This window comes from Rutidosis leptorrhynchoides, chromosome 3 (assembly GCF_046630445.1).
Source record: "Rutidosis leptorrhynchoides isolate AG116_Rl617_1_P2 chromosome 3, CSIRO_AGI_Rlap_v1, whole genome shotgun sequence".
Lineage (NCBI taxonomy): Eukaryota > Viridiplantae > Streptophyta > Magnoliopsida > Asterales > Asteraceae > Rutidosis > Rutidosis leptorrhynchoides.
Genome location: NC_092335.1, coordinates 663,608,765 through 663,636,213, shown reverse-complemented (window position 1 = coordinate 663,636,213; position 27,449 = coordinate 663,608,765). Strand labels below are relative to the sequence as shown.

The 27,449-nt window shown below is 33.5% G+C and overlaps 1 protein-coding gene across 2 annotated transcripts; it reads left to right on the top strand.

Moving 5' to 3' along the window:
- The first annotated feature begins 18,934 nt into the window (after window positions 1–18,934).
- LOC139899266 (poly [ADP-ribose] polymerase 1) lies at window positions 18,935–27,039 on the top strand. 2 transcript variants are annotated; one of them, XM_071882085.1, is made up of 20 exons: window positions 18,935–19,150; window positions 19,757–19,806; window positions 19,886–20,081; window positions 20,495–20,678; window positions 20,760–21,033; window positions 21,133–21,328; window positions 21,582–21,749; window positions 21,859–21,919; window positions 22,373–22,436; window positions 22,651–22,902; window positions 23,199–23,433; window positions 23,693–23,808; window positions 23,976–24,052; window positions 24,377–24,537; window positions 24,715–24,906; window positions 25,024–25,132; window positions 25,498–25,580; window positions 25,736–25,873; window positions 25,997–26,179; window positions 26,645–27,038. In XM_071882085.1, the coding sequence occupies exons 1-20, from the start codon at window positions 19,007–19,009 to the stop codon at window positions 26,690–26,692; spliced, it is 2,931 nt and encodes a 976-aa protein (XP_071738186.1). In that variant the 5' UTR covers window positions 18,935–19,006; the 3' UTR covers window positions 26,693–27,038. The 2 variants fall into 2 exon arrangements, with proteins under 2 accessions (XP_071738186.1, XP_071738185.1); XM_071882084.1 differs by having other exon boundaries at window positions 20,495–21,033; window positions 26,645–27,039.
- Window positions 27,040–27,449: the final 410 nt, after the last annotated feature.

Below are 27,449 nucleotides of genomic sequence, written 5' to 3'. Positions count from 1 at the left end.
TAAAAGACGATTAAAAGCTATTAAACGAAACGATTAGGAAATAATGAGTAAGAGTATCAAGATGAAATTAAAATATTATAAAATATTGATTTAGATAAAATTATCGTTCTTATTATTTTTATCATTCCTTTTATTATTAAAAGTATCGTTAGTATTAAAACTATCATTTTAACAAAAATTATCATTTTAATAGAAATGTCATTGTTACTATAAAATATCATTATTATTATTATTTTATAGTAGAATTATTATTTTAATGATAATATTAAAAATTATCGTAAATATCAAAGTTATCATAATTAGAATTATCGTTTTATCATAATGTCATCTTAGTAATTATAAATATTGATATTTTTATAATAATAATTATTATTACAAAATTATACAACTTTTACTTACTATCATTATAGATATTATTTTATCAAATAAATATGTGATACAAACATATTTTACTACGTGTAATAACTTACTTTAATAATACCTATCATATTATCTTTATGATATTAAATGAACCCTATAAATTTTATTACTTAATATATATAAAAGTATATTTTATTATATAAATTTAATATAAAATTTTATTTATTAATATATAAATTATATTATTTACTCTAATAAATCTTTTAAAAATATTTAAAAATATAAAACGACGATATTTAAACTATATATTAATCATGTATAGATTTTTGGAAATTATTTTGAGTCAAATTTACTTTTGTTGACTTTTGCATATTAGTCTCGAGCATTAGGATTGTGGTACACTATGACTTGACCTAATTTGTTAGACAAATATTGACCAACACATAAATATATATAATTAATTTAGGTTCGTGAATCCGAGGCCAACCTTGCACTTGTTCAATGACGTTATATGTATTTTTACTACGAAATACAGTATGGTGAGTTTCATTTGCCTTTTTACCCTTTATATTTTTGGGACTGAGAATACATGCGCTTTTATAAATGTTTGACGAAATAGACACAAGTAATTGAAACTACATTCTATGGTTGAATTATCGAAATCGAATATGCCCCTTTTTATTAAAGTCTGGTAATCTAAGAATTAGGGAACAGACACCCTAATTGACGCGAATCCTAAAGATAGATCTATTGGGCCTAACAAACCCCATTCAAAGTACCGGATGCTTTAGTACTTCGAAATTTATATCATGTCTGAAGGAGGATCCCGGAATGATAGGGGATATTCTTATATGTATCTAGTTAATGTCGGTTACCAGGTGTTCACCATATGAATGATTATTTTTGTCTCTATGCATGGGACGTATATTTATGAGAACTGGAAATGAAATTCTTGTGGTCTATTAAAATGATGGAAATAAATGATTATGATAAACTAATGAACTCACCAACCTTTTGGTTGACACTTTAAAGCATGTTTATTCTCAGGTGTTAAAGAAATCTTCCGCTGTGCATGTGCTCATTTTAAAGATATTACTTGGAGTCTTTCATAGCATATTTCGAAGAACGTTGCATTCGAGTCATTGAGTTCATCAAAGATTATTATTAAATCAATATATAGTTGGATAGTGGATATTATGAAATGGTATGCATGCCTGTCAATTTTCGATGTAAAGAAAGTTTGTCTTTTAAAAACGAATGCAATGTTTGTAAAATGTATCATATAGAGGTCAAATACCTCGTAATGTAATCAACTATTGTGAATCGTTTATAATGTATATGAACGGGTCCTTTCAAAAATGGTCAATGGTGTTTCCACCGAGGAAGCAAAATATTGGGAAGATTACCAATTTTCCGATGAATCGGATCCCGATGAGGATTTCGATGATGTTATAGAAATTACCTCGACCCAATTTAATAAGGCAAAAAAAAATAATAAGGGAAAAGGTATAAAAATAGAGAAACCTAATTCCAACCCCGATGAACTTTATATGTATCGGCAACGTCCGTATTTCCTAAAATGTAACAATAACCCGGGAACCTCTAAACCACCAGGTTTTTCTAAACCATTGTGGAAAACGATGGCTCGTATTAGAGGAACACCATATATCCCTAGAAAATTAGGAAAGCGAACCAAGTCCGAAGAAGAAGAAGAAACAAGTGAGTCGGATTAAAGAGTTGTAATCATGTTGTGTAATATATGTTATATAGTGTGCTTGGGCTTTTATGATAAATGTAAAATTGCTTGTATTGTTTGTTAATTATCTTTTATGAATCTAACCCTCGTCTATTTTACTGTATAAAAACACAAAATGGACGTTAAGGGTAGACAACCGAATATTTTAGAAGACCTACCAGAGGATATGAATGATGAAATCTTGTCTAGAGTCGGTCAGAATTCATCAGCACAATTAGTTATGGCGAAATTAACTTGTCAAATATTTGAAAGACTTTTCAGAAATGCCTTAGTTTATAAAAGGCTTTCCTTTGATAGGTAGGGTATATCACATTGGGAAGACCGTAAGTTACGTCGTGTTTTCTTTAAAGCGTTAAATGCGGGGAACCCAAATGCAATTTTACGCTACGGGTTAAGAACCTATTTTGACTCAACTTATCCCAACATAGGATTTTGTGAGTTAGAAAGAGCTTCTAACATGCAACATAAAGAAGCATGTTATGCTTACGGGTTGGTGATGTTCGCTTCTCACCAAGGTGAGAAAAAGAACATCGGATTACAACTATTAAATAAAACATTTCCACAAGTGACGGACTCAGTAGTTGGGGTAAGAAACAAGGTTTTTAGATTGCTACGAGGCTGTTGGGCATTACGAAACCCTCGTCCTTTTGACGACATTACAACATGCTGCCTAGCCAATGGTCATAACGGTTACTTTCCACAAGACCAAGGATGGGAAGTCGTCTTAGTAAAACCAGAATGCATGACTTGTTTCTGGACTTATGAATTACGTGTATTTATTTATTTTGCTGAACAACTTGCGTATTAACTAGAATTGCCTTTATAGCTGCCGAGTAGCAAAGTTGTTATGTGCTAGATTTCATCCTATATGTATAATAGCGGTATTGTAAGTTTGTAAAATTTTGTATAAAGTTTGAACGCGAAATATTATTGTAATAAGTTTTTCATATAGAAGCGTAGTAGTTGAGTTGTATAGTAGCTGCTAAGTATGAACTTAACGGGTAGGTAATACCCGAATTAAAACTATAAAATGCTAATATGAAGAAAAAGCTTTTATAAATAAGTTCATATTATGCTACGAAATACTATTGACTACTCTTAAATTCTATATGATTAACTCAATTCTTTTGGCTATTTTTGAAGGAAATGGCACCGACGACTTATCAGAACTTGAACATGAGTGAGGAAGACTTCTGTGTTTTCCTTGCTGCGAACATAGCCGCAGTGCAGGCCGCAATACAAAAAAACAACAATAACTCTGGTTCTAGCAGTGGAACAAATTCCACAAGAAATCGTGTAGGATGCTCCTACAAAGAATTCACTGCCTGCAAACCTTTGGAATTTGATGGAACCGAAGGACCAATTGGATTGAAACGGTGGACCGAGAAGGTCGAATTGGTGTTTGCCATAAGTAAGTGTACTGAAGAGGACAAAGTTAAGTACGCTACGCATATCTTCAGAGGTACTGCGTTAACGTGGTGGAACACCTATCTTGAACAGGTAGGACAAAATGCTGCTTACGCACTACCGTGGTCGGCATTCAAGCAATTGATGAACGAGCAGTACCGTCCTAGAAACGAAGTCAATAAGCTCAAGGTAGAACTTAGAGAGTTATGAACACAAGGGTTCGATATTACCACATATGAATGACGATTCACAGAGTTGTGCCTATTGTGTCCGGGAGCGTTCGAAGATAAAGAAGAGAAGATCGATGCGTTTTTAAAAGGGTTACCAGTAAGGATTCAAGAAGATGTGAGTTCACACGAGCCCGCTTCCATACAGAAGGCAAGTTGAATGGCTCATAAACTCATAAATCAGATTGAGGGGAGAATTAAAGAGCAGGCAGCCGAAGAAGCCAACACGTAACAACTCAAGAGGAAGTGGGAGGAAAACGGTGACAAGAGTCACCAGTACAACAACAATAACAATTACAACCACAACCGCAACAACAATCGCAACAATAACCGCAATCCTAACAATAACTACAACAAACGTCCCAACAACAACTACAACAACCGTTTCAACAGCAATAACACTCCCAACAACAACCTCAATAACAACAAACAACAGAAACAACCATGCTTCAGGTGTGCAGAGTATCATCCGAATGCGTTTTGCACAACAGTTTGCACCAAGTCTAAGAGAAGTGGTCATGACGAGGCAAAATGTGAGGTTTACGGATCAAAGAACAACAAAAATAAAGAAACAAATAAGGTCAGAACAAATAATGTCGACGTAGTTTGTTATAAATGTGGAAAACCAGGCCACATTATTAGAAATTTCCCAAACTAAGGAAATACTAATGGGCAAGGCCGCGGAAGAGTTTTTAATATTAATGCGGCAGAAGCGCAGGAAGACCCGGAGCTTGTTACGGGTACGTTTCTTATTGACAATACATCTGCTTATGTTTTATTTGATTCGGGTGCGGATAGACGCTATACGAGTAAAGATTTTTGTGCTAAATTAAGTTGTCCACTGACGCCTTTGGATAATAAATTTTTACTCGAATTAGCAAACGGTAAATTAATTACAGCATATAATATATGTCGGAATCGAGAAATTAAGCTGGTTAGTGAAACATTTAAAATTGATTTGATACCAGTAGAGTTATGAAGTTTTGATGTAATAATTGGCATGGACTGGTTGAAAAAGGTGAGAGCAGAGATCGTATGTTACAAAAATGCAATTCGCATTGTACGGAAAAATGAAAACTCTTAATGGTGTACGGAGAAAAGAATAACGCGAAATTAAATCTTATTAGTAGTATGAAGGCGCAAAAACTAATAAGAAAAGGTTGTTACGTCATTCTAGCACACATCGAGGAAGTTAAACCTGAAGAAAAGAACATCAGTGATGTTTCCGTCGCAAAAGAATTTCCCGATGTATTTTCGAAAGAATTACCGGGATTACCCCCACATCGATCCGTTGAATTTCAAATAGACCTTGTACCAGGAGCTTCACCAATAGCTCGTGCTCCATACAGACTCGCACCCAGCGAAATGAAAGAATTACAAAGTCAGTTACAAGAACTTTTAGAGCGTGATTTCATTCGACCAAGCACATCACCATGGGGAGCTCCTGTTTTGTTTGTCAAGAAGAAGGATGGTATATTTAGGTTGTGTATCGACTACCGAGAGTTGAACAAACTTACCATCAAGAATCGCTACCCACTACCGAGAATCGATGACTTATTTGATCAACTACAAGGCTCATCGGTTTATTCGAAGATTGATTTACGTTCTGGGTATCATCAAATGCGGGTGAAGGAGGATGATATTCCAAAGACTGCTTTTAGGACACGTTACGGTCATTACGAGTTTATGGTTATGCCGTTTAGGTTAACTAACGCACCAGCTGTGTTCATGGACCTCATGAACCGAGTGTGTGGACCATACCTTGACAAGTTTGTCATTGTTTTCATCGATGACATACTTATTTACTCAAAGAATGACCAGGAGCACGAAGAACATTTGAGAAAAGTGCTAGAGTTGTTAAGAGAGAAAAACTGTACGCTAAGTTTTCAAAGTGTGCATTTTGGTTGGAAGAAGTTCAATTCCTCGGTCATATAGTGAACAAAGAAGGTATTCAGGTGGATCCAGCAAAGATTGAAACCGTTGAAAAGTGGAAAACCCCGAAAAGTCCGAAGCATATACGTCAATTTTTATGATTAGCTGGTTACTACAGAAGGTTCATCCAAGATTTTTTCAGAATAGCAAAACCCTTGACTACATTAACGCATAAAGGGAGGAAATTTGAATGGAAGGATGAACAAGAGAAAACGTTTCAATTGTTTCACGGCACCTATATTGTCATTACCTGAAGGGAATGATGATTTTGTGATATATTGTGACGCCTCAAAGCAAGGTCTCGGTTGTGTATTAATGCAACGAACGAAGGTAATTGCTTATGCGTCTACACAATTGAAGATTCACGAGCAGAATTATACGACGCATGATTTGGAATTAGGCGCGGTTGTTTTTGCATTAAAGACTTGGAGGCACTACTTATATGGGGTCAAAAGTATTATATATACCGACCACAAAAGTCTTCAACACATATTTAATCAGAAACAACTGAACATGAGGCAGCGCAGGTGAATTGAATTGTTGAATGATTACGACTTTGAGATTCGTTACCACCCGGGGAAGGCAAATGTGATAGCCGACGCCTTGAGCAGAAAGGACAGAGAACTCATTCGAGTAAAAGCTATGAATATAATGATTCACAATAACCTTAATACTCAAATAAAGGAGGCGCAACAAGGAGTTTTAAAAGAAGAAAATTTAAAGGATGAAATACCTAAAGGATCGGAGAAGCATCTTAATATTTGGGAAGACGGAACCCGGTATAGGACTGAAAGAATTTGTGTACCAAAATTTGGAGATATGAGAGAAATGGTACTTATAGAAGCTCATAAAACCAGATACTCAATACATCTTGGAACGGGGAAGATGTACAAGGATCTCAAGAAACATTTTTGGTGGCCGGGTATGAAAGCCGATGTTGCTAAATATGTAGGAGAATGTTTGACGTGTTCTAAGGTCAAAGCTGAGCATCAGAAACCATCAGGTCTACTTCAACAACCCGAAATCTTGGAATGGAAATGGGAAAACATTACCATAGATTTCATCACTAAATTGCCAAGGACTGCAAGTGGTTTTGATACTATTTGGGTAATAGTTGATCGTCTCACCAAATCAGCACACTTCCTGCCAATAAGAGAAGATGACAAGATGGAGAAGTTAGCACGAGTGTATTTGAAGGAAGTCGTCTCCAGACATGGAATACCAATCTCTATTATCTCTGATAGGGATGGCAGATTTATTTCAAGATTCTGGCAGACATTACAGCAAGCATTAGGAACTTGTATAGAAATGAGTACTGCCTATCATCCACAAACTGATTATCATCCACAAACTGATGGGCAGAGCGAAAGGACGATACAAACGCTTGAAGATATGCTACGAGCATGTGTTATTGATTTCGGAAACAGTTGGGATCGACATCTACCGTTAGCAGAATTTTCCTACAATAACAGCTACCATTCAAGCATTGAGATGACACCGTTTGAAGCACTTTATGGTAGAAAGTGCAGGTCTCCGATTTGTTGGAGTGAAGTGGGGGATAGACAGATTACGGGTCCGAAGATAATACAAGAAACTACCGAGAAGATCATCCAAATTCAACAACAGTTGAAAACCGCCCAAAGTCGACAAAAAAGCTACGCTGACATTAAAAGAAAAGATATAGAATTTGAAATTGGAGAGATGGTCATGCTTAAAGTTGCACCTTAGAAAGGCGTTGTTCAATTTGGTAAACGAGGGAAATTAAATCCAAGGTATATTGGACCATTCAAGATTATTGATCGTGTCGGACCTGTAGCTTACCGACTTGAGTTACCTCAACAACTCGTGGCTGTACATAACACTTTCCACGTCTCGAATTTGAAGAAATGTTTTGCTAAATAAGATCTCACTATTCCGTTAGACGAAATCCAAATCAACGAAAAACTTCAATTCATCGAAGAACCCGTCAAAATAATGGATCGTGAGGTTAAAAGACTTAAGCAAAACAAGATACCAATTGTTAAGGTTCGATGGAATGCTCATAGAGGACCTGAGTTCACCTGGGAACGAGAATATCAGATGAAGAAGAAATACCCGCACTTATTTCCAGAAGATACGTCAACACCTCTAACTGCTTAAAATTTCGGGACGAAATTTATTTAACGGGTAGGTATTGTAGTGACCCGAACTTTTCCATGTTTATATATACTAAATGAAATTGATATTTACATGATAAAGTGTTTCCAACATGTTAAGAAATCAAACTTGTTAAGACTTGATTAATTGAAATAGATTTCATATAGACAATTGACCACCCAAGTTGACCGGTGATTCACGAACGTTAAAACTTGTAAAAACAATATGATGACATATATATGGATATATATATATATATATAGTTAACATGATATTATGATAAGTAAGTATCTCATTAGGTATTTTAACAATGAGTTATATACATAAAAATGAGACTATTGAATTAAGAAACTTGAAAACGATATATATAACAATTATTGTTATAACAACGTTTTACTAATTACATATGAATCATTTTAAGATATTGTTACAATATATATAAACATGATAAATGATAAGTAAACATGTCATTATGTATTTTAACAATGAACTACATATGTAAAGACAAGACTACTAAGTTAATGATTTCGAAACGAGACATATATGTAACAATTATCGTTGTAACAATATTTAACTGTATATATATCATACTAAGATATACTAATATGTCATAATATCATGATAATGTAATAATTTAACATCTCTTTAGATATAATAAACAATGGGTTAACAACATTTAACAAGATCGTTAACCTAAAGGCTTCAAAACAACACTTACATGTAACGACTAACGATGACTTAACGACTCAGTTAAAATGCATATACATGTAGTGTTTTAATATGTATTTATACACTTTTGAAAGAATTCAAGACACTTATCAGAGTACTTCTACTTAACAAAAATGCTTACAATTACATTCTCATTCATTTTCATCAACAATTCTACTCGTATGCACTCGTATTCGTACTCGTACAATACCCAACTTCTAAATGTATTACTATTGGTATATACACTTCAATTATTAGCTCTTAGCAGCCCTTGTGAGTCACCTAACACATGTGGGAACCATCATTTGGCAACTAGCATGAAATATCTCATAAAATTACAAAAATATTAGTAATCATTCATGACTTATTTACAAGTAAACAAAATTACACATCCTTTATATCTAATCCATATACCAACGACCAAAAACACCTACAAACACTTTCATTCTTCAGTTTTCTTCATCTAATTGATCTCTCTCAAGTTCTATCTTCAAGTTCTAAGTGTTCTTCATAAATTATATAAGTTCTAGTTTCATAAAATCAAGAATACTTCCAAGTTTGCTAGCTTACTTCCAATCTTGTAAAGTGATCATCCAACCTCAAGAAATCTTTCTTATTTACAGTAAGATATCTTTCTAATACATGGTAATACTCATATTCAAACTTTGATTCAATTTCTATAACTATAACAATCTTATTTCGAGTGGAAATCTTACTTGAAATTGTTTTCGTGTCATGATTCTGCTTCAAGAACTTTCAAGCCATCCAAGGATCCTTTGAAGCTAGATCTATTTTTCTCATTTCCAGTAGGTTTACCTACTAAAATTAAGGTAGTAATGATGTTCATAACATCATTCGATTCATACATATAAAACTATCTTATTCGAAGATTTAAACTTGTAATCAATAGAACATAGTTTAGTTAATTCTAAACTTGTTAGCAAAGAAAGTTAATCCTTCTAACTTGAATTTTAAAATCAACTAAACACATGTTCTATATCTATATAATATGCTAACTTAATGATTTAAAACCTGGAAACACGAAAAACACCGTAAAACCGGACATACGCCGTCGTAGTAACACCGCGGGCTGTTTTGGGTTAGTTAATTAAAAACTAAGATAAACTTTGATTTAAAATTTATTCTTCTGGGAAAATTATTTTTCTTATGAACATAAAACTATATCCAAAAATCATGGTTAAACTCAAAGTGGAAGTATGTTTTCCAAAATGGTCATCTAGACGTTGTTCTTTCGAATGAAATGACTACCTTTACAAAAATGACTTGTAATCTGTATTTCTGACTATAAACTTATACTTTTTCTATTTATATTCATAAACTTAAGTTCAATATGAAACCATAGCAACTTGAATCACTCGAAACGGAATTAAAATGAAGAAGTTATGGGTAAAACAAGATTGGATAATTTTTCTTGTTGTAGCTACGTGAAAATTGGTAACAAATCTATATTAATCATATCCTAGCTAACTCATATTGTATTATACATGTATTCTAATATATTATGTAATCTTGGGATACCATAGACACGAATATAATATTTTGACATATCATATCGACCCATCTATATATATATTTCGGAACAACCATAGACACTCTATATGCAGTAATGTTGGAGTTAGCTATACAGGATTGAGGTTGATTCCAAAATATTATATATACTTTGAGTTGTGATCTAGCCTGAGGCTTGTATACACGAGTTCGTGGATTGATTCGAGATAATATATATTGCTTTATTTTCTGTACATCTAACTGTGGACAACTAGTTGTAGGTTACTAACGAGGACAGCTGACTTAATAAACTTAAAACAGCAAAACGTATTAAAAATATTGTAAATATACTTTGATATATATGTATATATTTGTTATAAGTTCGTGAATCGACCAGTGGCCAAGTCTTACTTCTCGACGAAGTAAAAATATGTGAAAGTGAGTTATAGTCCCACTTTTAAAAATCTAATATTTTGGGATGAGAATACATGCAGTTTTATAAATGTTTTACAAAATAGACACAAGTAAATGAAACTACGTTCTATGGCTGGATTATTAAACCGAATATGCCCCCTTTTATTCTGGTAATCTAAGAATTAGGGAACAGACACCCTAATTGACGCGAATCCTAAAGATAGATCTATTGGGCCCAACGAGCCCCATCCAAAGTACCGGATGCTTTAGTACTTCGAATTCATCATGTCTGAAGGGAGTCCCGGAATGATAGGGGATATTCTATATGCATCTTGTTAAGGTCGGTTACCAGGTGTTCACCATATGAATGATTTTTATCTCTATGTATGTGATGTTTATTGAAATATGAAATCTTGTGGTCTATTATTACGATTTGATAAATATATAGGTTAAACCTATAACTCACCAACATTTTTGTTGACGTTTAAAGCATGTTTATTCTCAGGTGATTATTAAGAGCTTCCGCTGTTGCATACTAAAATATGGACAAGATTTGGTGTCAGCATGCTTGTATAATATTGTTTAAAACTGCATTCGAGATTTACTTTGTTGTAACATATTAATATTGTAAACCAATATGTATTGGTAGTGTGTAAGTGTGATATTTTAGATTATCATTTCTGGATAATCTAGGTGGTGACTTTTTAACCTTGTCGGTAAAATAAAGGTTATGGTTTGTTTTAAAAACGAATTCAGTCTTTGAAAAACGTCTCATATAGAGGTCAAAACCTCGCAACGAAATCAATTAATATGGAACGTTTATAATCAATATGAACGGGACATTTCACAAATCGTGGTGAAAGTTTTCGTGGTTTCAATTGGGTACAGCAGACGGTGGAGGTCATGTGTCGATGCCTTTAGCTTGTTTTCATTTCGTGGGTTTTATTTGGTTCTAGTTCGTGAGTATCTGCTGCCGGACCTTGTCATGGGTATTATTTGGTCAACATAATTGTGGGTAAATCCTTTGTTAATCACCTTTACATATTTGCATTATCACCACTCGATTGATTGCGTGTTTGGATTTTTGGTTAAGATTTTCGTGAGTTCCATGGTGTGGTTTTCGGGTTGCAGTCGGTTTTCATGCTTTTACTCGGGTGCTTGCCCTGAAGTGGTCGTGTAATATGTTGTGGTTATCAAGGTGGTTTCCTAGTATATTAGTTGACGTACTCGTGTTTAGATCTGTATGTTCTATCGTGTTTAGATTTATGTGGTAGTCGATTCGTGTTTATTTCGAGTTTGAAGTCGTGAGTTGTGCGATATGTATTCTTCTTTGTATTTTCTAGCATCTTGCTAGTTTTATTTTTAATATAAATTATTGCCTTTCAAAAAAAAAATTATTTTCATATTTATATGTATATATTTATTTTGTGGAAAAAACTATCATATGGAGGAGAGGAACTTTCATTCGAAAATGAAATAACCTACATTAATACCTAAAATAAGAAACAATGAATCCTAAACACCCCCACCTAACCTAACGAACAAAAACAATGAAACAAGTCAAATATTTAAAATCACGAAAGAACAAGTCAACTTACAAGTTACAACAATACAAGAGCATAAAACCTAGCAACACATAAGAATATCTGCATGAACAAGACCATTCATGTACAAACCAAATTGTTTCGTTACATCATTTGCTTTCTTACTCTTCGACACCAGCTTAATAAAACTCCTATTCCGCTTTAGCCGATCAAATATCATTGCACGAACGAGAAGAGAAAAAAATTCCATATCATCCTCAGAAGAAGTAACCACATTCTTCTTACTAGCACTATCAACCACCACACATTTAGTTTTAACTACAATTCGAACATTTACATTGTTTCTAAAACTTTTATTTTAGTTATACCTTTTAAATTTAATTAATACTAACATCAAATATTACTCCGTAACTATTTGAGCTATTCCTCAATAAATATTTGGCCTAACGGTTTCGTGACTCTTTGATCTTGAGGTTATGAGTTTAAGTTTTAGAATAAACTAGTGAAATGACCCGTGAAAACACGGGTTTGTTTAAACGAAACAGTTTAATGATATGTTTTACATATTGAGTGAATGTAAATGTTATAGTCATTTAGTTTATTGCTCCGTAGAATCACGGATTACGACTAAGAAACTTGTCGTTGATTTTTTACAAACATAAAGTTCGCTCAAAGTTGAGTATTTATATTTATATTTGTAATAATAATAATAATTAATAATAAATAATAATAATAAATGCTTTTTTAATTTTTTTTAGAAAAATAAAATTACAATTTATGAGAGATTAATAATTTCTTTTATAAAAGATTTTGTATTATTTTTTAAATTAAATTAATATATAATTATGACATCATAATTATGAAAAATAAGTTTAATGGTAGACATTTATTATTCGTGTAAAAAAAACATGGGTATTTGTTTCTGTTTACGTTTCAAAATAAAATAGAAATAGAAAATAGAAAATATGTTATTAGTGTTATAATTCAGTAGGCTTATAACTACCTTTAGTGGTTTGATTCTTGATGTTATAATTCAGTAGGCTTATAACTACCTTTAGTGATTTGATTCTTGATTTAGAATACTAATAATGAAGTGTAAGAACAAAGATGATAATGGAGAGAAAGAAAGAAACACTTTGTAAGTGTGAGAAATGGTGCAAGTTTAATGCTTGCATTCATGAGTATTTATAGCCTAAAATCTCAATATAAAAATACATACTTTGTGTACCAAAATTGACTATATGTATACACCAAAATTGACTATCCATATCTATATTATTATTATTATTATAACACTCCCCCTTGGATAGCAATTTTATTTTGTTGAAGATCAACTATAAATTACTGCCTCGTTAAAAACCTTGCTAAAGAAAACCCAGTGGGAAAAAACTTTAGCTAAGGGAAAAAGAGTGCAGCATGGAGTTGACTCCCCCTCAAGTAGACATCGCTTCAGCTGTTACATCTTTTGAACATGTCTCATGCCAATGTTATGAACGTGTGTTCTGAAAATAGCAGTTGGAAGTGCTTTCGTGAAAAGATCAGCAGAGTTTTTGCAAGATTGCACATATCTCATTTCAATCTGGTTGTCCTTAATGAGATTTTGAGTGTATGAGAAGAATCTAGGTGGTATGTGTTTTGTTCGGTCACTTTTGATATACCCTTCTTTCATCTGTGCTATGCAAGCTGCATTATCTTCATAGATAGTTGTTGGACTTTTATCGCGTTCTAGTCCACAAGAATCAGTAATGAGTTGTGTCATTGATCTCAACCAAAAACATTCTCGAGTAGCTTCATGTAATGCAATCACTTCGGCATGATTTGACGATGTAGCAACAAGTGTTTGTTTTTGAGAACGCCATGATATTGCAGTACCTCCATTTAGGAATACATATCCAGTTTGAGATTTAGCTTTATGTGGATCAGATAAATAACCTGCATCTGCATAACCAACCAAATCTTGTTTTGATTCGTTAGAATAAAATAATCCTAAATCAGTAGTTCCTCGAAGGTATCGAAATATGTGTTTGATCCCATTCCAGTGTCTTTTGGTAGGAGCAGAGCTGAACCTTGCCAACAAATTAACTGCAAAAGAAATGTCAGGTCTTGTACAATTTGTAAGATACATAAGAGCTCCAATTGCACTAAGATATGGTACTTCTGGTCCAAGAATGTCTTCTTGATCTTCACATGGACGAAATGGATCAGCTTCAACATTGAGTGATCTAACAACCATAGGAGTACTTAATGGTTTTGCCTTGTCCATATTGAAACGTTTCAAAATCTTTTCAGTATATGTTGTTTGATGTACAAGTAAACCATTAGGCATATGCTCAATTTGTAAACCAAGGCAATACTTGGTTTTTCCGAGATCTTTCATTTCAAATTCTTTCTTTAGAAGTTGAATGGCTTCATGGATCTCTTTATTTGTACCTATGATGTTAAGATCATCAACATAAACAGCTATGATCACATATCCGGATGTTGTTTTCTTAATGAAAACACAAGGGCAAGTAAGATTATTTGTATACCCTTTGCTTATCAAGTAATCACTTAATCGGTTATACCACATACGTCCCGATTGTTTTAACCCATATAAAGATCTTTGTAATTTAATCGAATACATTTCTTTGGGTTTTGCATTTGATGCTTCTGGTACCTTAAATCCTTCAGGTATCTTCATATATATATCACTATCAAGTGATCCATATAGATAAGCAGTCACAACATCCATGAGATGCATTTCTAAATTTTTAGAAACTGCCAGACTGATTAAGTACCTAAAAGTAATTGCATCCATAACAGGAGAATAAGTTTCTTCATAATCAATTCCCGGTCTTTGAGAAAAACCTTGAGCTACAAGTCTAGCTTTATACCTTGTAACTTCATTTTTCTCATTTCTTTTTCGGACAAAAATCCATCTGTATCCTACAGGTTTCACATCTTTAGGAGTGAGAATGATGGATCCGAAAACTTTTCTTTTATTGAGTGATTCTAATTCAGCTCGTATTGCTTCTTTCCATTGAGCCCAATCATGTCTATTTTGACATTCAACCATAGATGTTGGTCCTGGATCATCATCATTATTCATGATGTCATATGCAACATTAAATGAAAATTTCTCATCAAGATTTTTCATTTCATTTCGGTTCCATAATATTTTTGAATATGCATAATTGATTGCAATTTCTGTATTGACATCATCAATCTCCTCTGCAGTAGGAGTACTGATTTGTGGTTCTTCTTGAACACTTTCTTTTACTTCATTATCAGCTGATTTTCTTTTTCGAGGATTTTTATCCTTTGAACCGATTGGTCTTCCACGTTTCTGACGTGGCAAAGATTCATGAGTGACGTTATTGCCAGCTTTTGGAATTTCAATTCGAGCTGGAGTATTTACTGCTGGTATATATGATTTTGTCACCGTTTTTGTATCTGTAAATGCATCAGGCAATTGATTTGCAAGTTCTTGTATATGCATTATCTTTTGAACTTCTGTCTCGCATTCTTTTGTGCGAGGATCAAGATACTTTAATTGAGGTTCACACCATGAAACATCATTTTCTTTATTTTTCATTTCTCCCCCTAATCTAGGGAACAATGTTTCATTAAAATGACAATCAGCAAAACGTGCTGTAAAAACGTCACCTGTCATAGGTTCAATATACCTTAATATTGAAGATGTTTCATATCCAACATATATTCCCAACCTCCTTTGAGGACCCATTTTTGTACGTTGTGGTGTCGCAATTGGAACATACACTGCACAACCAAATGTTCTAAGATGGGAAATATTTGGCTCTTGACCAAAAGCAAGTTGTAGGGGGGAATATTTATGACTTGCACTTGGTCTGATGCGAATCAATGCAGCAGCATGTAAAATTGCATGACCCCATATAGATACAGGGAGTTTTGTTCTCATTATCAATGGTCTAGCGATTAACTGTAAACGTTTAATCAATGACTCGGCTAAACCATTTTGTGTATGCACATGAGCAACAGAATGTTCAACAATAATTCCTATAGACATGCAATAGTCATTAAATGCTTGAGATGTAAATTCACCAGCATTATCAAGTCTCACCCTTTTAATGGTGTAATCAGGAAAATGAGCTCTCAATTTAATAATTTGGGCAAGAAATTTTGCAAATGCCACATTACGGCTTGATAACAGACAAACATGAGACCATCTGCTAGATGCGTCTATTAGAACCATGAAATATCTAAATGGTCCACATGGTGGATGAATTGGTCCACATATATCACCTTGAATTCTTTCAAGAAACATTGGTGATTCTTTCTCAACCTTAAGTGGTGAGGGTCTAGTTATCAATTTTCCAAGAGAGCAAGATGTACATGGAACCATTGTATCATGATGGATTTTTCTATCCTTTAGTGGATGTCCATGAGTACATTCAATAATCCTTTTCATCATTGTTGATCCTGGATGGCCTAATCTGTTATGCCATAAACTGAATACACCAGGATCAATATATTTTTCGTTAACTACCATATGTATTTCTGGTACATTTATATGTGTATAATGTAATCCAGAACTAAGTCTTGGCAGTTTTTCAACCACATGACTCTTGTCAGTGATACTTAAATATTTCTCATTTTCTGTTGTCACTGACTGATAATCATACCCGTTAAGGTATATGTCGGAGAAACTCAATAAATTTCTGCTTGACTTGGGAGAAAATAAGGCATCATTTATTAAAAATTTTGTACCATTTGGTAGTATGAAATTTGCCTTTCCTATCCCTTTTATCAAGTTAGCAGGTCCTGATATTGTATGTATAGTTCCTTCCGTTGGTTTTAGATCAATAAAATATTTCTCGGATTTAAGTATAGTGTGTGTAGTTCCACTGTCTGCTATACAGAGATCTCCACCACTTGATTGATGTTGTATTCCAGCAAAATTCATATTGAACTTCATATATAAGAAATAAATAGTGAGTACATTAATATTACACAATATTTTAAACGCAAATAGATAGTACTGAAACATTTAGCAAACATAATGACAAAGACAGACGATATTAAATCGTTTATTTTTCAAAAGACACACAACTTAAACATTCAAGAAATCTTCATATAAATCAGATGGTTTCTCAGTGACTGTTGGATCAATATTATCCACAAAATTTACTTCCTTTTCTTTACCTTTCAGCGAATCCTGATACATCTTAACAAGATGTTTAGATGTTCGGCAAGTATTAGCCCAGTGGCCCATTCTACCACATCTGTAGCAAGATTCTTCAGAATTTTTAGAAGAATTTTCTTCAACATCTTGTTTAATGGGCTTGTTTTGTGGTTGATATTTATATTTTCGTGGATTACTATTTCTTTGACCACCACGGCCACGACCACGACCACGTCCACGCCCATTACCATTACCATAAGGATGGTTTCTACCATAGTTATGGCTTTTGGCATGATGATGGTGATGGTTATTATAACCACGACCTTGCCCGCGTCCTTGTCCCTGTTTATAATTATTTGCAGTATTTGCTTCAGGGATTGCAAGTGTACCAGTAGGACGGGATTGCTGATTTTTCATTAATAGCTCATCATTTTGCTCTGCAACTAAGAGATATGAATTAAGTTCAGGATATGTTTTGAACTTTAGCATTCTCAAATTTCTTTGCACTGTGATGTTTGCAGCATTCATTGTGGAGAAAGTTTTCTCCATCATGTCTGCATCACTAATTTCATGTCCACAGAATTTAAGTTGTGAACATGTATTATACAGAGCTGAGCTGTATTCATTTACTTTCTTAAAGTCTTGGAACCTTAATGTTCTCCATTGTTCCATTGCAGCTGGAAGTAAAATTTCTCTTTGATTATTGAATCTGCTTTTGAGACCTTCCCATAAAACATGGGGATCTTCTACAGTCACATAATTATTTTGTAAGCATTCATCAATATGTTGATGAATAAAGCAACATGCCGTAGCTTGTTCTTTTTCAGAACAAGTGTTGTTTTCATTTATGGTTTCAAGAATGCCCATTGATTTAAGATGCATTTTTACTTTTATAACCCATGGCATGTAGTTGTTTCCAGTTGATTCTAAAGGAGTAAATTTAAGCTTTTCCAGATTCGACATTTTCTATTATCAAAAATTAAAACAAACATCATGATAAATTAGAGTCAATTTATATTCATAAGTATATAAACATTAAACATAAATTTAATATAACATAAATGATAAGTAGGTGACAGTGTCGACCATGTGTAAGCAATCATAAATAAATGTTATATAACAAAAATATAAATATTAGTAAACATAAATGAAAATTTGGCGACAGTGTCGACCATATATTTTTTCAGGTGGTATAACCGACCTATATCATTCTGGTGGTATAACCGACCATATATCATTTTGGTGGTATAACCGACCATATATCATTTTGGTGGTATAACCGACCATATATCATTTTGGTGGCAGAGCCAACCATATTTAGTATTAAGATTATCGTGCTGATAACGTGTTATAATTCAGTAGGCTTATAACTACCTTTAGTGGTTTGATTCTTGATGTTATAATTCAGTAGGCTTATAACTACCTTTAGTGATTTGATTCTTGATTTAGAATACTAATAATGAAGTGTAAGAACAAAGATGATAATGGAGAGAAAGAAAGAAACACTTTGTAAGTGTGAGAAATGGTGCAAGTTTAATGCTTGCATTCATGAGTATTTATAGCCTAAAATCTCAATATAAAAATACATACTTTGTGTACCAAAATTGACTATATGTATACACCAAAATTGACTATCCATATCTATATTATTATTATTATTATAACAATTAGAAGGGAAAAGAAACATTTTGATACATGACACCGACACACGGTGGTGCGTCAAAAGGTAGTACAGTAACAAATATATTCAAGAAACAGAAAAAAAAAAAAAAAACAAAAAAAATCCAAAAATAAAATCACATTTATTGCCAGTCTTCTTGTTCATGCGAAACCCAATAGTAGAAGAGAAAAAACACAGTGAGTGCTAAAAATGGCGAGTCCTCCAAAGCCATGGAAGGCTGAATATGCAAAATCAGCAAGATCTTCATGCAAAACCTGCAAATCCCCTATCGATAAAGAAATCTTACGTCTTGGAAAAATGGTTCAATCCACTAAATTTGACGGTTTCATGCCTGTAATCACACCACTCTCATTCCTAAATTTTATTACTTTAATCTATATTTTTACTTTATTTTACCTTTCTTGTATACCCATTTATTAGGTCTTCTTGATTGTAAATGGGGTTGTTGTCTTAATATTGTTAGGGTTTTGCTTTGCAATGCAATGTTTAGTTGGATTTTAGTGTTTTTCAAGAAACCCTAACTTTGATTGCTTATGTATGTGTTTTGTTGCTAAGTTAATATTAACATTGTTCCTTAAGTTAAATTAAACTCCCTTTTTTAATTATAATTTTTTTTATACATTTCTTGATATGTCCATATATCCATTTAGTCTTTCTTAATTTTTTGTTTTAATGGTGTTTGATTAATGATTAATGGTGAAGGGCTTAGTTTAATAATGTTAGGGTTTTGATTTTATTCACAAGAAACCCCATTTTGGTTATTATGCTAAAGCTAGTCCTTTATATGATTTGCCTTCTTTTCTTTTTTCCATCCGTTTTGTTGGTTTTTATTTAGCCAAAATAATCATTTTGTTGCTTCTGCGAGAATGGCCGATGTATGCGTCTGATATATTATGATTTTTGTTACAAAATGCGTGATTTTGTACTTTTCCTGAACAGAATTGGAATCATGCTAAGTGCATCTTCAAGAAGGCAAAACAAATAAAATCGTACGTGTTTTTTCATAGCTACATATTTTGATTGGTCTATTTCAAGAACACGCTTATCTCATTTATGTTGCGTTTTTAGGTGTGATGATGTAGAAGGTATTGAAACACTTCGTTGGGAAGATCAACAAAAGATAAGACAGTATGTCGAAGGTGGTGGCAGTGGGTCCCAAAGTACACCTGCTAGTGCTTCGGCTGCTACAAAATGCACAGTTGAACCTGCAAAAACTGCGCGTTCTACTTGTAAGATCTGTAATGAAAAGATCCCAGCTGGAGAGGTGGGTATTTTGTTTTATATTTAATTTGAACAAGGTAATTTTGTTTTAGGGGTGGCAAGATGGGCTAGTCAGTCGTGTTGGTTCTTCAATATATTTTGTGTCTAAAATATGTATAACTTTTGTTCTTTTCAATTAAATGACTTCGTCATCGTTGATAAATATATTGGTGACTTTCTATCTGTTTTGACCCATTTTCAAGGTTTTATATATTTATTTGATTACTCTGTTTTTTCTTTTAATGTATCTGATCCATTAAGAAGTTAATGGGTCGAAATTGCTACCTCTAGTTTTCTTGTTTCTTTTTTATGTTGTTGGTGGAATAACGTCCTGAAAACTGAATTCCATTGTTTCTTGTTACATTTTTTTTTTGATTTTGTTTTTGTATTAATTTGTTTATAAAATAAAATGTACAGGTTCGTATATCTAGTAAGCCCGAGGGTCAAGGTCCTAGAGGCTTGGCATGGCATCATGCTAAGTGTTTCATGGACTCTTTTCCGACTACTAAACCCGAAACTTTGGATGGGTTTGAAAGCCTGTCAGATTCAAATAAGTCAACCGTTGTTTCAATTGTCAACAAGGTTTCAACCACCACAAAAGGTAGTTTCAAATTTCAAGACTTCTCAACAAAAAGTATATTCGGTTCATTTCGATTTTACCCGTTTATAATTGTTCTTTTAGGTAAAGACGAAGTGAAGGCGGAGAAAGAGTCTGTAAAAGGAAGCGCTAAACGTAAAGGAGCTGTTGACCGTGACCAAAAGTCAAAGATAGCTAAAACAGAAGATTGTGACTTAAAACCGTCTAATATTCATAGTCTACTAGAGGCCCAATCTAAAGAATTGTGGGCCCTTAAAGATGATCTTAAAAAGCACGTATCAAACGCAGAGTTACGGGAGATGTTGGAAGCTAATAATCAAGATTCATCGGGATCCGAACTCGACTTGCGCGACCGCTGGTAAACCCATTTTTTCTCAACTCTTTATAGCTTTAGACAGTTTAAGTTTTTAAAAAAATATTCATATTTTGTAATTTTATTGCATGTTCCTTTGATTAGTGCTGATGGGATGCTTTTTGGAGCTCTTGAAAATTGTTCGCTTTGTTCCGGGCATCTTCACTATTCGGGAGGTACGTACAAATGCAAAGGGTTTCTAACCGAGTGGAGCAAGTGTGCAAACTCCACTACTGAGCCTGATCGTGTAAAAGGAAAATGGAAGATTCCAGAAGGAACCAAAAACCAATATCTAAAGAAGGTATGTAACTAAACAGGTACTGATTCATTGTTTGGGTGGGTCAGGCAGGTATAATATGAATTGAAACGGGCCATCTTTGCTTTGTCCTTTGACCCCTTCGACCCATTTCCCATATGGCTGCTTTTTTATATGACCTGTTTGAGATTATGCACAACCTATGTCGACGTGTTCTTAAGTAAATGGGTCCGATTTTTACTTTGTTCGAACTGGGGTATACAAATTATAATAATTTTAACGTGTAATGAATCCTCAGTGGTTCAAGACTCAGACGGTGGCAAAACCCGTTCGGATAATGCCTCCAACTTCACCCACAACTCATGGAAAACTAGCTGGTAATGGAATGTCCGAATCGTCATCGTACAGTGAAAAATTGGGAGATCTGAAAGTTTGTATTATGGGCGTCCCATCTACAACAACCATGGTATTATTGTTAATGCATTATCTGTTATAAGACAATCATAAAGATAATACATTTTCTGTTATTAGACAATCATAAAGATAACAACTTTTTGATGGTTGGTAACGCGTAGGATGAATGGAAGACCAAAATCGAGAATGTGGGTGGACAACTTCATGCAAAAATGAAGAAAGGTATGTATTATTTACATGATAGAGGTGGAAAAGTGGGTGGGTTGGGTAATATGTCAGTTTCATATACGGGTCATAATGGGTAAGGTTGAACACTTTTTATCAGAAATATATAGTTATAGTTATCATAAGTAATTATAGTGTCTGATATGATAACAATTAACAAGAGACATGCTATTCTAGTAAAAATTTACTATTTTTGAGTACTATGATATAGGAGGGTTTATGAATTTAAACTACATTTTTGGTGGCTTTCAACTTGTTTGTCTCACTTGATCCGTCTTCTTTTTAGCCATTTAAACCTTTTGTCATTGGTGATAAAACACGACATGAATTGACCCATTTATAAGTGAATCAGCCGAATTTACCTCCTGGTAGAATATAGAAAGATTCATTTATTATTGTGTTTGAATATGCAATTTTAATATACTAACCACTTTCATGTAAATATGGCAGACACAAACTGCTTAGTTGTTTGCGGAGTGCCCGATAATCTGAATGCTGAGATAAGAAAGGCAAGGTAGTAATTTTATTTTTTGTGACAGTTTGGACGTGTTAAAACTAATTATTGTAGTATGAAGCTGCAATAGCGTTCGAGTGTCCTGTTACGATTCTGTTATTCGTTAATATTCTTTAATTATTTAGGTTCAAAATAAGGCAAATATACATATCTGATGAACTTATTGGAATATTAAATCGGCTAAGCGAAATTGTTTATAATAATATTGTGGCAGGAGGATGAAAATACCTGTTGTGAGGGAGGACTATTTGGTTGACTGCTTTGGAAGACAGAAGAAACTTCGTGTCGATTTATATAAAATCGAAGGCGGTGAAGAGACCAAAAGTATGGTCACAGTTAAAGTCAAAGGACGGAGCGCTGTGCATGAAGCATCCGGTTTGCAAGATACAGGCCATATCTTAGAGCATGGAAAAAGTATTTTTAATACAACTTTGAGCTTATCTGACCTATCCACTGGTGTCAACAGGTATTTCCTTAACCGTTAATCAATAACTGGTTGTGTCAAAATGGGCGGGTTAGATAGTTTAATTAGGTAGTTTTTTTGCACATATCACAACTAACACTTTCCAAAAGTTTATAAACAATGAACGCATCGAATGTATGTATCGAAGACTGAAGGTAATGCACAATTGCACATCTTTTTGCCCGTTTTAGGCTCTAGTAAACTATTGTTAATGTTTAGACTACAAATTGTGCACTATATTTGTATGTGTCCTGTTACTCCGTTACTTATTCACTTATTGCATGTTTTTTTGGATGAAGTTACTATATTCTTCAGATTATTGAAGATGATAAAGGATCAGACTGTCACGTGTTCCGAAAGTGGGGTCGAGTTGGGAACGAAAAAATTGGAGGGGTCAAGTTGGAAGAGATGAATAAGGCAGATGCGATTCAAGAGTTTAAACGTTTGTTTCTTGAAAAGACTGGAAACTCATGGGAGGCTTGGGAACAAAAGAAACTCCAGAAACAACCCGGAAGATTCTATCCATTGGATATTGTAATTCAATCCTTCCTTAATTACTCTCATATGGAGTTGGCATGGGGGGTTGACTAACTGGTCAATCCTTCCTTAAGACTTTTGTTCATTGTCAAAACATAAAATGAAGTTAGTTTTAAATCCCAGAACAAAGAGATCTACCATTATTCTTTAGCAAGAGATTAGTTATTTGACTAGTTTTTAATCCATTGGAGATTAGTTATATCCCAAAATGTTTACATATGTGATCTAAATGGGTTGAAATTGCTTGATTGTGCAGGATTATGGGGTGAACAAAGATTCACAACCGAAGAACAAAATCAAAGATGCTCAAAGTCAACTTCCACCTCCATTAGCAGAGTTGATGAAGATGCTGTTTAACGTGGAAACATACCGGTTAATACAATTTATATATATATATATACACACACACACACACACACACACACACACACACACACATATATATATATATATATATATATATATATATATATATATATATCTGTTAGTTTACTCTGTGTGCTTATAGGAGTTTTAGTAATTAAATCTGAAATTTGCAGTGCTGCAATGATGGAATTCGAGATTAATATGGCCGAGATGCCTCTTGGGAAGCTTAGCAAAAGTAATATCCAGAAAGGTACTGCAAAATAACTGTTATTAATATAATCTTCAACAAGATCCTTCGTTTTGATTATGTTATATAATAATATATAAATAATATAAATAACTATATTTATTTATTTATGTCTTTCTTTTAATTACTATTTCAAAAAAATGCATGTTAAAACACTATCATATGCACCATGTATTATATGATATGATTCTCGTTATTTGATATCTCGCAGTAATAAATTTGTAGATTCACGTAGAAACATGTTATTGAAATTATCTTTTCTATTTATGAAAAAGTTCATTTTATAAGGAACGATGTTTGTTATATTTTATGTTACTATTTTTTCAGGTTTTGAAGTACTGACTGAGCTTCAGAATCTGTTGAACAAGACGACTGATAACCCTGCAATAAAGGAAAGCATGATTGTTGATGCCAGCAACCGATTTTTTACAGTTATTCCCTCTGTGCATCCACATGTAATCAAGGATGAAGATGATTTTAAATTAAAGGTACCAACAGTTTTTTTTATAAATGAATTTAGTTGTTTTCTCATTATCTTACAAGAAACAGATTTGATAAATTTTACTGGTAAATCAATGGTGTAAGTGACAAAATGGGTTCGAGTTAAAATGATTATAAACATGGATTTGGTTGACTTTTTTTAATTTACTTTATATTTTGTATAGGTTAAAATGTTGGAAGCACTTCAAGATATTGAAATAGCTTCCAAGATAGTTGGGTTTGATGTTGACAATGATGATTCTCTTGATGATAAATATAAAAAGCTTCAATGTGAAATGGTCCCACTTCCACATGATAGTGACGATTATAAGTTAGTCGAGAAGTATCTTCAAACTACGCACGCCCCTACGCATACGGTCTGTCTACGTCTTCTACCATCTCATATAGTCATGTGGCTCAAAACATTTGAAGGCTATTTTGGTCTTTTATTATTTTATATTACACGTAATATGAAAGTTGGGTGTCATTTGTAGGATTGGGCGCTTGAACTGGAAGAAGTTTTCACAGTTGAAAGACAAGGAGAATATGATAAGTTTGTTCCGTATAAAGATAAACTTAAGAACAAAATGCTGCTGTGGCACGGTAGGTTTGATTCTGTGAGTTCAAATCGTTAAGCAACACTTTTGTAGGGTTTTAAAATTTTAAATATGATAACATCAACTAATTTTGATGTATGTATCCAACCTTTTTTAGTTTTAATTACACAACAATTTAGGAGGTAAAAACTTTATAACTTTTAAACCATTTGACCTGTTTCCCTTTTACACTTATACCATCTTCTTCATCTGAACCGTTGTATAATAAAGTAAAACCTGAGTTGTTATGTTTTCACATCAAATGTGTTAAAATTCCTAAATCACCCACTTTACTTGTGCATGCCTGGTTCAAATCATTTTCTTAAAATTATTAATATGTTACTCCGTACTAAAATTTGTTGTTGATGATAGGTTCTCGGTTGACAAACTTTGTCGGTATTTTAAGCCAAGGTTTGCGAATAGCTCCTCCTGAGGCTCCTGCAACTGGCTATATGGTTCTCTCTCCATCTTTCTCTCTCTCTCAATCTCTGTGCATGTGTGTGCGCGCGCGCGCGCGCGCGTGTGTGTGTGTGTGTATTACATTATCTTAATGTTTTACATATTATAATAATAATAATGCGCACTTTGTAAAAATGTTTGTGTGTTGTAGTTTGGCAAAGGTATATATTTTGCTGACTTGGTGAGTAAAAGTGCTCAGTATTGTTTCACGGACAAGAAAAATCCAGTTGGGTTAATGCTACTTAGCGAAGTTGCTTTGGGTGAGATACATGAACTAAAGAAGGCCAAGGTTGATTCTCGTTATATAATCATTGTTTATCTATAATAATGTTGCGCCGTTTATCCCCTATGTTTTGTTACATGTATATGTTTTACATGGCTGTTTTTTTTCTTTTTCTTTTTTTGATTTTAGTATATGGACAAACCTCCAAAAGGAAAAGACTCAACTAAGGGGCTTGGCAAAAAGATCCCTGATGAATCCGAACACGTGAAATGGAGAGATGACGTTGTCGTGCCCTGTGGGAAGCCAGTATCATCAAATGTCAAGGCATCGGAATTGATGTATAACGAATACATTGTGTACAACACCAGCCAAGTAAGTTCATATATTCATTTTCACGTTTCATTTTTTTTTTTTTTTTTTTTTTCAAGAAACAAGTTTGTGTGTGATTTATCTTTTTCAGTTAGTGGTCCATTTTATAAAAGATTAACATCATAAAATGGTGCCCCGATGTAACTCATGTAATTAAAACCAATTGTGATTTTTACTATTAGAATAAGATTGAATTGGTTTATCTAGTTAAAGTTGTAGTACTCTGTATTTGAGTGTTTTTTTTGAAAATAGTAATTAAGAAACACTACCGTTTATGAAATTAAAAATCACCAGATGATATCCTCACTGTATCGCATTATCAATTTCTCCTAAATAAATTGTTATCTACAGTTTTTAATTCCTAATAGTTTTATTTTTTATTTTGTCTGAGTTTGCATTATGGCGTATCTTTGTATACACCCACTGGCCTATGAACCCAGCAGTTTCTGATACTAAATTGTGATACAGGTTAAACTGCAGTTCTTGCTGAAGGTTCGTTTTCATCACAAAAGGTAAAATGGAAAGGCACACAAGTTGCAATGTATAAAAATGGTAACTTTCGTTTTTTGAATATTAGTGGTAAAACCATACTAATTTTGCTTGAAGATCTCTTTTTGGGGTTTGTGTGGAGATCTCTAGCAAAAGCTTTTGGTAATGTAATTGCTTGCCCAGCACCTTAGAAACCCAAGCAATTTCTCAGATAGCTATTCTTTTGTTTAGTATTTGTGAGAAAATGTGCGCTTAGGGCAAGGGGATTTGAATGGTTGTAAGTCGAACCAAGTTGAATCTTCAACAAAATGTATGTGCAAATATTAGTTTTGCTTAAAGCAATGGCGCGTAGCGCAGTTGGTAATGATTGGGGCATGTTGCCACCAAAATGAAGGGGGTTCAAGCCATGGCACCACTTATATATATATATATATATATATATATATATATATATATATATATATATATATATATATATATATATATATATATATATATATATATATATATATATTGTAAGTCATGTTTGTCTCTCACATTATGAAATTGACAGCTGGGTTGTTGGTTATTAAACTTGTGCTTCCAAAAGTATTAGTATTTCTTAAACTTCAACTAAATTTTTTAGTCAAATGGGGGAATGAGTTGTGGGCCGAGTTCCTCACAAGAGGTCTTAGGTTTAAACCTCACTGTAAACATATCTTGCGTGGTCAGGAAAAAGGTAGAAAAAGGTTTGGAAACGGTTACAGGATACTCGGGTAGACCACGTATATTTACATTTGAGGAA

Bases quoted from the DNA above. Each gene is read 5' to 3' on its own strand.
- LOC139899266 (XM_071882084.1), top strand. From the start codon at position 19,007: ATGGCGAGTCCTCCAAAGCCATGGAAGGCTGAATATGCAAAATCAGCA. The intron at 25,133-25,497 runs GTAGGTTTGATT...TGTTGATGATAG, and splicing joins CAAAATGCTGCTGTGGCACG to GTTCTCGGTTGACAAACTTT. The intron at 25,874-25,996 runs GTTGATTCTCGT...TTTTGATTTTAG, and splicing joins ATGAACTAAAGAAGGCCAAG to TATATGGACAAACCTCCAAA.